The 13,334-nt window shown below is 42.5% G+C and overlaps 1 protein-coding gene across 2 annotated transcripts in view; it reads right to left on the bottom strand.

Moving 5' to 3' along the window:
• Nucleotides 1-7,352, bottom strand: part of RPTOR (regulatory associated protein of MTOR complex 1) — a 344,118-nt gene extending 336,766 nt beyond the window's left edge. For both annotated transcript variants that reach the window (XM_059998020.1, XM_059998021.1), the window contains exon 1: nucleotides 6,402-7,352. In XM_059998020.1, the coding sequence (XP_059854003.1) occupies nucleotides 6,402-6,563 (162 nt within the window). In that variant the 5' untranslated portion in view covers nucleotides 6,564-7,352. The remainder of the gene's footprint in view (nucleotides 1-6,401) is intronic.
• Nucleotides 7,353-13,334: the final 5,982 nt, after the last annotated feature.

Raw genomic sequence — 13,334 nt, 5'->3', positions numbered from 1 at the left:
CAATATTGATTCTTGCAATCCAAGAACATGGTATACTTCTCCATCTGTTTATGTCATCTTTGATTTCTTTTATCAGTGTTTTATAGTTTTCTGAGTACAAGTCTTTCGACTCCTTAGGTAGGTTTATTCCAAGGTATTTTATTCTTTTTGTTACAATGGTAAGTGGGATTGTTTCCTTAATTTCTCTTTCTGATTTTTCGTTGTTGGTGTATAGGAATGCCAGAGATTTCTGTGATGTCCACTTTCTTTTAACTACACTAACAGGTCTCAAACATTTGATAACAGGACACCTAACCACTCTTAAAAATTACTGAAGACTCCCAAAGAGCTTTTTATATGTTACATTTATCAATATTTTCCATATTAGAGGTTAAAACCAAATATATATATATATTTCCTTATTAATTCACTTAAAAATTGTTATATTTTCAATAAAGATTTCTATGAAAAATAACTATATTTTCAAAAAAATGTTAGACAAGTGACACTGTTTTTCGAAAATCTCCTTAATGTCTGCCTTAATAGAAGACAGCTGAACTCTCACATTCTGCATTCAATCTGTTGTGATATGTTGTTTTGGCTGAAGTGTGTAAGAAAAATATGGACTGAAAAAGACACATAGTTTGCAAAGAGCAGGAGTAACAGTAGAGCAAAATAATTGGAAATATTCTTCTATGATATTACATCAAAACTCAGTAAGTGGTAGTTTCTTAAAGGTTTGCTGCAATCTATCTGAATAGAATAGAAAATAGAAAATTTAATCTATCCAAAACCAAAGCAATAACTCTTCATACCCTATTATGTTAAAATCCATTGGCCTAACTTTGGATCTTTTACCCATGGATGATTTTATAATATCATGAATTGGTCATTTGGAAATATTGGTTCAGTGAATTATGCAGATGTTCCAAACGTGGACACATTTCATTCTACAATATAAAAAAGATCATATTCATTAATATCACCATCATCTCATCAGAAACATCTTTAAGTACTGGGAAGCCGGGAAGCTCACAGTGGCAGATACAGCTTTTCCAAAACTCTAATTTTCACTTGAAAGCTCAAATTTTATCACTAGCAACAAATACTGTCAGTTGTTTTCCTTGAAGTGAAGCTCACTTGGTTCGTTTTCCAGAAAATGTCCGCCAGAACCCAAGCCTGACCGTGCAGGGCCAGCCTGCCAGCCTCCTCCAGGTGCAGCTTGTGTTTCAGGAAGGGTAGCAACTGGCGCAGCCGGCAACCGCAGGTGCTCTTCCTCAGACAACCATACCTCGTGCAAAGGATAAAAAAGGTGTGTACCAAAGAGCCAAGATTTAAGAAAACTAATCATTTTAATGCTTTATCAAGGGCATTCTGAAGAGAAACTGGGATTTTTTTTTTTTTACTGAGAGCATGTGGCAATGAAGAAAACAATAACCACCAGCACAGTCAGATGCCACCATCTTGATTCAAGCTCAGGCACCAGCAGTTTTACCCACCCACAATCAGCGCAGCTGTCAACATGGGGAAAACGCCAATAACTAACATCTTCTATTATTATGAAAACAGTGTCACCTCGGGGACCCGAGAGAGCACCGAGCACACGGTGAGAACAGCTAGGCTGCACCATCAGAATCGTTCAGTTGGTGGTTGACCACCACCCGCCTCATCTTCTCCATACATTTTGTTTCAGCCTCCATGGCCTCTCAGCAGGATTTTTCCAGTGGAGACACTGTGATACAGTTTTGCCTGTCTGTTTTTACCTGGGCTGTGTTTCTCAGATTCTGCTTCCTCTGTTGGAGCCCTGTAACTATGTCTCTTCACGCAAGCCTTTTAATCAAGCCCCAGTTTCCTCATCAATCACACATAGATAACGATCTCTACTACTGAGCCTTAAAAGACATAATCTATGTGGAAGCCCTTGGTGAATGATTCATTTTTTTCATCAGTACATTTTTATTGAATCCCTATTGTGTGCCAAGCACTGTCCTCTATGCCAGCAGAAACAAGGTCCTTGTTTTATGATTAAAAAGCTCACTTCTGGGGGTCAGGGTATAAAGAAAAATATCACAGACATAAAGAGTGATCATGAGCAACTGGGGAGCTGCTTAAGATGGGGTGATCAGGAAAGGAAGTGACCTAGGCGCTGGGTGCAAACTACAAGAAGGAGCCAAGTATGCAAAGGTCAGATAGAAGAGCATTCCAGGCCTTTCCATCCAAGAAGCAGAAAAGGCAGGCAGGGCCAGATCATGAAGCTTTGTGAACCAGGGTGGAGTTTGTGTTCTACTCCAAGCGGCCTGGTAAGTAATGGAATCTGATTTACACTTTAACAAGCTCCCTCTGACCAATACGTGAAGAATCGATTGCAGGACAAGAGTAGACACAGGAAGACCAGTCAGGACACGATTCTAGCTATCCAGATGAAAGATGGTAGTTGCCTGGACTGGGCTCACATCAGTGGAGACAAAATGAGGTGGTCCGATATAAGATACAATTTGGAGGCAAAGTTGACAGGTTCTGCTGATGACACAGTACAATGAGGAGAGGAAGAAGAAATAATTACAGATAAATTCTAGATTTACAACTTGAACAACTGAGTGGGTGGTGATGACAGTGTGTTGTGATGGAGAAAACCAAGGCAAAGCAGACAATTAGGTACCTGAGACAAGAGTCATAGCACGTAGACGGCACATAAAACCATGAGATTAGATGAGATCAGCTAGCAAGGGTACACAGAGAAAAGAGAAAGGGCTCCAAGATCAAGTTCTGGAACACTCTACGCTCAGCTGTCAACCAGCAAAGGAGTCTGAGGAGGAGCAGTTAGTGACCTCAGAGGAAGACCTGGAGTTTCAGGAAGACACAGAAGCAAGTGAGGAAAAAGCTGTGTGAATGAGAGAGTGGTCCACCCTGGAATGCTGCTGAGAAGTCGAAAAGATAAGGACAGAGAAGTGACATTTAGATTTAGCAGCAAATGGTGACCTTGTGGAGGGCAGTCTGAGTGGCATGGAAGAGAGCCTAAATGGAGTAGATTGAGAGGATGCAAAGTGAGGAAACAGGAGTAAAGAAGGGTTATAAAGTATTACTAATTCCCCTTGCTCCAAAGACAACCTAAACATTTGACTATCCATATATCAGTTTAATGTATCTACTCGGCTTCCTCCATGGTTTATTCAAATACAGCTACAAAGCAAGGTGACTAAGTCTAAAGACTGGTTTGGGAAATGGCTTCATCATTTTATAGCTACATCTCCTACATACAGGCAGGTATAGTGTCTCTGTCGATGGTTTTCTTTCAGAGCAATAGCTCTCAGGCTTCCCTGATTCCATCCCACATATGTAAGGTAAAGATCCATCTGAGATCAATTATCTCCACATGCCCGCTTTCCAGAAAATGAACTCTGTGATAACTATAAAGTATCACAGTAAAACATAAATGGCGGAGTTATATACAAATCTGTTTTAGCCATAGGTCTATGAATGATTCACTTTGAACTGTAATTCACATGTCTAGTTATTTGAAAATCACAAGTCAAAAATGCCAGTGAGGCATATACATATTTACTACACACAGAACTAACCAAACAACAAACTTGATAATTTGATAATAACAGTATTAAACTTACAGTAACTTGGTAATTAAAATGCAACAATAGTGGCATCTGAAAACCAGGAATGGTTCAATACCAAGACTGTGGGAATCCCAACCGAGAATGGGCATGTGCTGTAGTTCTGTGAGGATGCCAAATGCCAAGAGGCAAAAAACTTGGAGTCATCACTCAACTTTGGTAAAGTTGTCAATTTTAGGAACCCTTAACAACTCCACTAAATAGGACAAAAGTAAGTAACTACTGATACATATACAATAAAAGTGTGTGCACTTGGGACTTCCCTGGTGGCACACTGGTTAAGAATCTGCCTGCCAATGCAGGGGACACAGGTTCGAGCCCTGGTCAGGGAAGATCCCACATGCCGCGGAGCAACTAAGCCCATGTGCCACAACTACTGAACCTGCGCTCTAGAGCCCGTGAGCCACAACTACTGGAGCCCGCGAGCCTACAGCTCGTGCTCCACAACGAGAAGCCTGCGCACCGCAACGAAGAGTAGCCCCCACTCACCACAACTAGAGAAAGCCTGCGTACAGCAACAAAGACCCAACACAGCCAAAAATAAATAAAGAAAATAAATAAATTTATTTTTTTAAAAAAAGTATGTGGACTTGCATACGGATCACAGAAAAAAGCAATGACTGAGTCTGCGTTTAGGGCAGTCAATTGCCCACTGGAAGAAGTAGCCTACACAGGTCCTGGTACAGGACAACCGGGTCCACACCTGTTGCCTTACAACGATGCTGCATCATCTGACTTCTGGAGATCACCTCCAGCACAGGGAAACAGTCTGGCATCATGCCCATGTGCTCAAGAGTCCTAGAATCTTGAAGTCACATATGGGTAACCCACAGGCCAGAGCCAACCCCACAAATGGACTGCTTCGTGTTTTGTAATATCTGAATTAGTTCCAATATTTTAAAATTGGCAAACTTCACATTTAAAAAAATAAAAAAAGTTTTCTGGCTTCTGAAAGAAAAGAGAGAGAGAGGGAGACCTGACCAGGACCAGCTGCCCCTTGAGCTGCAACCTGTGCTCTTCAGCACCTCACTGATCTCAGCCTCCAGAAAGTCAGGCACGAGTCAAACCTCAGCTGCCATTTATCTATGAACCTGTGCCATTATTCTCCTTCTGTCTGGCCTGTTTCATTCATTTATGCTACCTTCCAACTCTCAGCATCATTTGGATCTATACCCTTTATCCTAGCATAGTGTGCTGAAAAGGTCCCCTCAGGGTCTAACCAGGGGAAAGAGAATACAAGGATGTCCAGAGGCCAAGCTCTCACAAACTTAACTAAAAATGTTAGCTGCTGATCTTCTTTAAACAACTTGCGAAGGTCGGACACAGCAAACTTTCTCCCCTGGATCTTTCTAAGTCAAAATCTCAGTAATTACTCAGACTCCCAGAACTTTTCTTCCTCTTAATAACCTATGAAGAGCTTATCAGGGAATGTTAATCATTCACCAATTGTTGTAATTAAAAGGTCAAAAATAAATCCATCAATCAGTTTTGAACAGTTTAAGCATGGGTTTAGAGTAGCAAAGGGAATCACATTTCAGAAGAAAAGAAAAAAAAAAGCCCTCCAAATAGAATGGGGAAAAAAAAAAGATTACAGTTACTTTTAAAATAAGTCTCTTCATATATGCATAGGAACCACAAAAGCTTTAAACCATATAATTAGTACTAAAGATGTCCGTAAGACAGACTTTATACAATCTCTTCCAATGACCATCTCTTTTTAGTCCCTAAACTACTTTTGGATGAAACAAATTTTCCTAATAACAACTGAAGCACAAGTTACTAGTGACTGACTAGCTAGAATTACCACAAGGGTAATCCTATATACGTTCAACATCATACACTAAAAACAACAATCTTATATAAACATATCCATAAACCCAGAGCAAAGCACACTGCATTACACCACCAACTACCCCTCTTAGGCTAAAATGTTCAAATCAATAAAGACAGTCTTGAAGGAGAAAACAAAGCACAAAAAAAAATCCAAAACAAATTATAAGCGTGTATGGGTGAGACGGTCCCACCCTTTTGCTCTGGAGGCCAGGAAATAGATGGTGGTTGATTAAGGACAGGTTTAACAAAATTGACTGTTTTCTTTCCTACTAACTTCTTAAGTCACTATCCACGCTCCAACACCACGAGGACCCCCTACCAGACCCAAGTTCCAACCCATCATATTCTACTATTAGAGAAATTGTCTCCACCTAACAGTATCGCGACACCACATAAAAGTATGAAAGTCTTGATTCAAGACAAACTGTTTAGAAGTCTATGATGAAGTTCACTGTAACTTTAAAATAACTTTGCATTAATTTGTTACTAGCTGAACATTTGCCAGTAATCTTGTTTCCTAGCATACTATATTAGACTTCTGCACTCCACCTAGCTTGGGCAAAAAAAGTAAACTAGCCACTAAGTAGACTAACCACGTTGGGACAAATATTATATCCCAAGTTGTCTTTCCTCTAAGTGTTAACAGTACAAAGTTTAACAGTACAAAGTATATCAAAGAGCATGTAAATAGTTGCAATGCTGTATTTTCTAACTTGCTTAACTTCCATTGTCTGAATTAGAACTTACTTTGAATCTAATTAACACTATCCAGTGAATAACTACTAACCAAAACAGACTTTTCCATTTACAATAAAAATATGGAGTCTGAAATGGTTTGTGCTTTTTGGTTGACTTGCAACATGTGGCTGAGAAAAAATATCGCTGCTCTCCCAAGGACATATTTCTGGCTCTGAACTTGTAAAAGCTATCAAGGTCTAAGAGACGCAGGCTCAATCCACTTACCCGATCCTTCATCCTCCAGCTCTGAGCTAAAGATTTGGAGCCTTCAATTTTCTCACAGTGCCTCTTTTTCATGAAAGCCAAAGGCAGGTTCCAGTCAGTAAGATCAGCCTCATCTTCGTCCCCGAGTCCCAGGAGAGGCGACTGCAGCATCTCGGATTCCATCAGCGGGGGAGGGGGTGGGGGAGTCCTGGGCAGCAAGCGCTCGAGAACCTCCAGCCTTAAAAACTAGTGTGTACCAGAATTGGTGAAATAAAAAACAGAGAAAGGCAAAGTAGAAAAAGAAATGGATGGAGAGTGTGCGGAGATCCTCGCTGAGGCAAGAAGTCTGAGATCCTTTTCTCTAACTCTGCGCGAGAAGTCAGAAGGGGTGGGAAGAGCGGTGGGAAATGAGGGAACCCAAGGAGCTCCTCACAGACACACACGCCCCCAGATCCCAAGTCACCGGCTGCTTCTGAGGCTGTCCGTTCCCGGAGGGGCTGCGAGCGGAGCTGTCAAAGGCGTGCGAGATTCCAGGCCTCACGATGACCCTGCTCTCGGTCTCCAACGCCTCAGCCGATCCGAGGACAGGCAGGCCGCCCGCTCTTGGTGCCGGTTTGCCGACTGGGCTGAGGTCTTCGGCCGAGGGGAAGAGGTTCAGAGCGCCTCGGGTCTCCTACAGCCACTTTCAGCCCTGCGGATCTCGCACTCGCCGGAGCTGCTGCAACCAGAGCCAGGACGGGCCCATCGTGCTTGCCCGCAGCCGGCTCCTCAGCCCCGGGTCCGCGCGGCCTGGCCGGTCCTGGCCTCCGGCCCCGTGGCTCTCTCCTGCCTGAGAACGAGTCCTAAGAAACAGGCGACACGGAGCCGCGGAGAAAACCCGTAATGTGGGCTTACTGGGTTTGGGGAGTTTTGCCCTCTGGTTTGAAGCTACAGTGAAACTCCTCTCATCAGCACATCAAGGAGGACGCCATATTGCCAAGACCCAGAATGCAGCGCGATCTACGGCGTGGCTAATAAGCCAAACTTCCTCAGAGTGTCCTGGCCATGCTTCCCAGGAGACAGCGAGAGGCGTCCCTGCCTCCCCGTTACCATCGTTACCACAATTAAGCTTTCTAGAGTTTATGGCAGTTGGTATAATAGACGCGTCATATCAAAGTCAGTCCTATAAATGAAACTGTGTTATTTGGAAAAAAGCTTTTTATTATTACAAATGGACCTACATGCTTCTGAAATTAAAGGATTCAACCCCTTCTTTCTTCCAGATTTTGAAAAAGCAGCAAAAGCTTCAGAAAGAACAATTGATAACATTACAAAAGAAGATAGTATTGGGGGGGCGTAGTATCCTCCACAGTATCAATCAGATTTTCTTTTTTATTTTCAAGGAACACTAAATGAAAAAATTAATTTCGACAATTATATTTTTTGTTTAATCCATCTTATTTTCTGCACGGTTTATTCTTATTATGATAGAGCTTCATGTGCAAACAACTAAACGCTACAGATTTCTATGCGTGGCACGCCTCCTGCCTTACTTTATTGCTGTATTCCATAAACATTGCGTATTTACAGTTTGTGGATAACTATGTCCCGTGCGGAGGGATTATAAACCCCAAGCAGCATGCGGTGCCTGCCTTCAATAAACATAGTGTCTAGTGATACACAGATGTAACCGTTAGATAAAGCCGGGCAGAAGGCAAAGAGGCTCGTCTTCCCCTCTGCATTTAGGTTTTGAGGTCAGGCCCACCTGTATCTGCATCTCAGCTGTATCACTTTCCATGTCTGTGACCTTGGTCAATCCCGTAACTAGTTCAGCCTCAGTTTCCTCAACTATAAAACTGGGTGAATATAATACCCACCTTGAAGGATAAAATTAACCCGTGTAGGTATCTGGTATATAGTGAGTGCCCAATACAATTCCAGCAATGATGCGTCTGTAGCTGGAGCGAGATCTAGCAGCCCTGTGTGCTTTACTAATCTAAAACCTCAGGGTGGGCTCTGGAAGAGACCCTTTTTCTCAGTGTGGTTTCCTAGGGCTTTGACACAATGTGGCAGCCCATATAAGGATCCTGATGGCATTTGTGTTCCTTTCAACAGCTGAGTGAATAGTGCAATCCCAGATCGTTCTCACCTAGCACATCACAGGTATTTAATTAAAATTCTTGGATTAAATCATTACCATTCTAAACATTTATATGGTTATTACATCCTGATGAGCCCAATCCTCCCATTAAAACTCAGGGCAAATTCACCAGAACAGAAATAGAGGCTAAAATCTGCCTTTTCCTTGCTCTCTGTGTTGACAAAATATCCCCCACAGTCACCAGCAGAGGCTTCAGGACTGCAGGGTCCTGAGAAGACCCCACTCTCACCTGAGGGCAGCAGCATAACTCCGGCTCTGCCCCATCACCCTGCAGCACACAACAGTGAAGGCCAGTGTCCCCAGGCACTCTTGCAGGAAGCAGCAGTTACAGAAAAGCAGCAGCATTAAACGCATTCATTCCTTACTAGCCCTGTGACAGGGGAAAACCCACTTAATCTGTGTGAGATTCAGTTTCCTCACCTATGAAGTATGTCACCTGGGGAAATCTACTCACCCTGTCTGACATTCTAAGTGAAGGTAGTAACGGAGCCCGTGGAACCCAAAACTGGCAGGTTGTCAGAATTACCTGGGAAACTATTTTAAAATAAAGATTCATCCAGACCTACTGAATCACAGCGAGAGGGAGGACAGGGATTCAGGATCTCTATTTTTTAATCAGGTAACCCTGATGATAACTTAAAATCAGTCAGATGTGGGGATACTGGACAATATTCTCGTTGAGGATATTAGGCCATATTCTCCCCCAATGATTCTGTTCCAGCCCCATGGTGGGCCCTCAATAACTATTCGTACTGAACAAATGAATACTATGAAGGAATTATCCAATCTTCCATCTAATACATCAGAACAAAACACCCAAACTACATAACAAAACACACCCTCTACTGTTTTACAAATGTGACCCCAGAACCAAGAGGCCTTTGGGGTCCATGTCCCGGACTGAGGGTTAGATGAAAACATTCTATCCCCAGCTCACCACCAATTCCTGCAGAATTGCCAGAGCCTCTGCCCTCCTCTGTCCTCAGTCTCCACATCTGAGACAACAGAAACTTAAAGAAGGTGAACCTCTAAAGACACTTCAGGGTCAAAATTCTGTGATTCATGTAAAAACGAGAAATGGGCAGATGAAAGCCCAGCTCCCAACCTGAAGTTTCAAGAAGGGGCTTGAATCATTTCACAGCATCATGGCTTCTAAAAGAAACCTCTCCCCAGTGTGCCATGAGCGGCTCTATTCAAGTCCCAGATAAGCATTTGGAAGCATGGCTCCAGGTTTCCAGAAGGCAGTGAGCGTTGATGACTAATGACAGGCTGGAAAGTCAAGGGCTAACTTTTCTCACCTGGGTGATCTCATTACCACGGCGTGTGATAGGCCAGCCACTTGGACCTGCCGTTCTGATTCCCAATATCTCCAATTCTTCACAAGAAAGGACATCTCCTGCTTGCCCCAAAGCCTCTAAATAAGATACTTTAATCATGAAAACAAGTTCTACAAATCTCAAAAAATGCGTAAAACCTGATCTGGTTCAAGCTATGGAAGGGGAGAGAGTGTTAATGAAATCCTGCTGGGGGTAAACATCAGGCTGCCGATGTGCAGCTGGGAGAGAGAAGGGGCTTTTAGGCCCAGCTCTGATGTGAAACAACAGAATAACATTTGATCTTCCTGTACAGGGTTGGGGGGGGACCTTGTCTTACAATATGAAGGTCGAGCAGAAGACCCCTTCCAGCCCAAAATCTCGGGCTATTTGGCAACCAGAAGCCAAAGAAACAGCAAAGTGAGCAGAGAACAATTATAAAAAACCTCAGTGTGTAGGTCAAATACAACAGAAGTCAGGGGTACATGTAGGGGTAAATTTGGGATAACAACTGGGGCAGGGAAAGGATCTGAATAGATGCCTTGGGAACATAGCACGTTGCCCAGGAAGAACCAAGGAGGCTGGGTTTTCACAGCCTTCAAGCTCAGCTGTTGGCTAATCTTCTCTCAAAACACAAGAACATCACAGCCGAGGCGTTCCATTTGCAGGCAGGACAGGCTGCGTTCCATCCTCCAATATTGCAGTTTCTCCGCTAAATCAATCAAGGGCACTGAATGTGTTTTGTCATCAAGAATCAGGATCAAGCCTGGAGGTCAAGCAACTCAAGAAAACCGGTGCTTCGCTGAGCTATTACTTTCCATGCAGGGAGACCAGCCAGCTCCCACCCTTTCCAGAGAAATCTGTAATTAGCTTAAAAGAAACAAAAATAAAGTACTTTGCCATTGTCTGAGCATCATTACTCTGTTTTTAGCAGAATCCAAGCCACCCCCCACCCCTGCAGGTCAGATGTTTTGTTGACAGCGAAGTGAGAAGAGAGAAAGGGAAGTAACAGCACCCGCAGATGGAGACGCTGGCTTTGAGAACCCAAACGAGCCCGTCTCCCTCTCTGCCCATTCCACCGTCTAAAAATATGGCGGTGTTTGTGTATGTGCTTTTCACCTCCTATTGCATATCTTTCTATTTTATGTACAAATTTTTACACTGAACAACTAAGGTTTTGGGAAGCACAAACAAACAATAATATTATTCCATTTTAAAAAGGAGTGACCCCTGAGTAGCATGGGGACTATGGTAAAAGATTTCTCTTATTGAATAAACTTCACCTACTATCCACACTTCTCCTTTCAGAATTGAGAATTTTTGCATAGCCTCAGCCTTAAACAGCCAGATGAGAAGGAAACACACAAGGAAGGGGACAGAAGTGGATCCTTCACCCCCGGCCCTTTCCTTCCCACTCTGGGGGCTGTTTTGCATAGGGTGGTGAAGAGCTGTCTGGGGACCCTAGAATTTGGAGCAAGGTGAGGAGTGATGGAGTTGGAAGGAAATGTGTCTCAGGCCCAGTCACCATTGGGCCCAGCTTGCAGCACGAGAGCCCTGACCCATCAGTCTGGAGGCCTGGTGCTCCCTGCTCTGAGCTTCACTGAACCAGACACCACTGTCCACAGCCCTTGTAGAGAAGGGACGAAAGCTAGTACCTTTCCCAGTCACGAGTTCATTAATGTGAGCCCTGTCTTCCTCCCCTAGAACCTGGAGGTAGAATCACTGGGATGTGGTCTAGGCCCAGAGCAGAAAGAGCGCTTAAAAAAAAAAAGAGGAAAAAAGGAAAGCTTTTATGATAGAGACTATACTGAGAAAATTTGTTGTCCAATAAAAAATATGCAAATGGAATTTTATAAGCTTTTATTTTAATAATATTGCCTACAATAAGATTCTACCTTTATGAAAATACAAATAGTGTCACCACTGTCTCTTTTTAAATTCCCCATTTGTTATTTTATGTAATATTCACATCTCATCAATGATTCTCAAGTTCTCAGTGAGCACGAGGTCCTGGGGGAGCCAAGGCTAACCCAACCGTTGCCTCTGCCTTTAATGGGGGGCATTAGAGAATGTGCCAGTAACTAAAATATTGTAATCCTGATAGTGTTTGTGGTGAGCCAAGCCCTTTTCATGAGAATTAACTCCTTTAATCCTCCTAATAACCTCCTTTAAGCCTCCTGTATTAGATCTACTTTACCAGTAAGGAACTTGAGACAGAGAGCAATTAAATAGCTTTCTCAAGATCCCCCTGCTGGCCAGGGCTGGGCGAGAGTCCAACCAGCATGTCTAAGGCTAGGACCTGGGAGCCATGAGAACCTCCTTGGGCCCTTGGGAGTCACACCTACCAAAGTTCAAATCCCCACTCTGGCGTTTCTGTGTCCTGGGACCCAAGAGAAAGGTGCTGAACACACCCCAGCCCCAATTTCATGTGTAAAATAGGGAAATTAATAGTTTCTGTTTCGTAGAGATGTTATAAGTGTCAAATCAGCTAGTGCCAGGCACACAGTAAGAATTCAGTAAAGGCTGTTTTTATTAACAAACTGCTATAAGAATAAATTCCATCTAGGAAGATTAAAGAGGCTTCTTGGAAAACACAGCATGCGTGCCTGAGCCTCAAAAGTGGATTTCTTTTTTCCAAATAATTTAAATTGTTTTTTTCCAAATGAAAACCTTACACTTGGGGTGGGAGGGAGACGTCAGAATGGGATGTCTCGTTTTTCACGGGAGATGTCAGTGGATCAGACCGTAAACTGATTTTTAAAAAGTAAAGAAAGAAACACACCATGTAGAAATGCTGAACTGAATGTTAGAAGAAACAGCCCAATGTGTAGACCATCTGCTCCAGGGGTGGGGTGATGTGGGGTAGGGGGCAGGGACCACCACCTTCCCTGCATTGTAATCCCAGAAATAATATTTGACATTTTAAACAGTATCACATAGTATTTTGACAATTTTTCTTAAATTTAAAAAATAAAAGTAATAGATATTTGCTGGAGGAAATTGGAAAATGTCAATGTCAAAAAAAAAAAAATTACCCATCAGTTCACAGCCCAGAGTAACTACTGTTTCCATTTTATGTATTTCCTTCTTGCCTTTTCTTTTTGGCATATATATATTTAAAATAATATTTGCTTTTTACATTAAAAAATAACATTATTCTGAAACATCATTTTGAAAGTAAAGAAGAAACACTTTTAATTCTATTGCACACACATAACTGCTCTTAATATTTCTTTGTATAGCCTTCCAGTATATGTTATAAATATTTATTATAAATGGACATACTTATTTGTAAGGTTTTGCAAAAGAGAATCATTCAATTTTGTATAAACACTGTTTAACAAAACCTTTCATTTTGTGCCTTTTTCTCATAGCAGAAGCATTTTCCCGAGTCTACACTTCCTAGCATTCTGCAAATCAACATCATTAACCATTGCCATGTATCCTGGCACAGACAGTAACTGAAAAATGTGGAGGGGTGACCCATAGAGAAGGACTTTA

The sequence above is a fragment of the Delphinus delphis genome, chromosome 19 (assembly GCF_949987515.2).
Source record: "Delphinus delphis chromosome 19, mDelDel1.2, whole genome shotgun sequence".
Lineage (NCBI taxonomy): Eukaryota > Metazoa > Chordata > Mammalia > Artiodactyla > Delphinidae > Delphinus > Delphinus delphis.
Note: the sequence above shows the minus strand (reverse complement) of the source record. Positions and strands in the feature narration are given on the sequence as shown.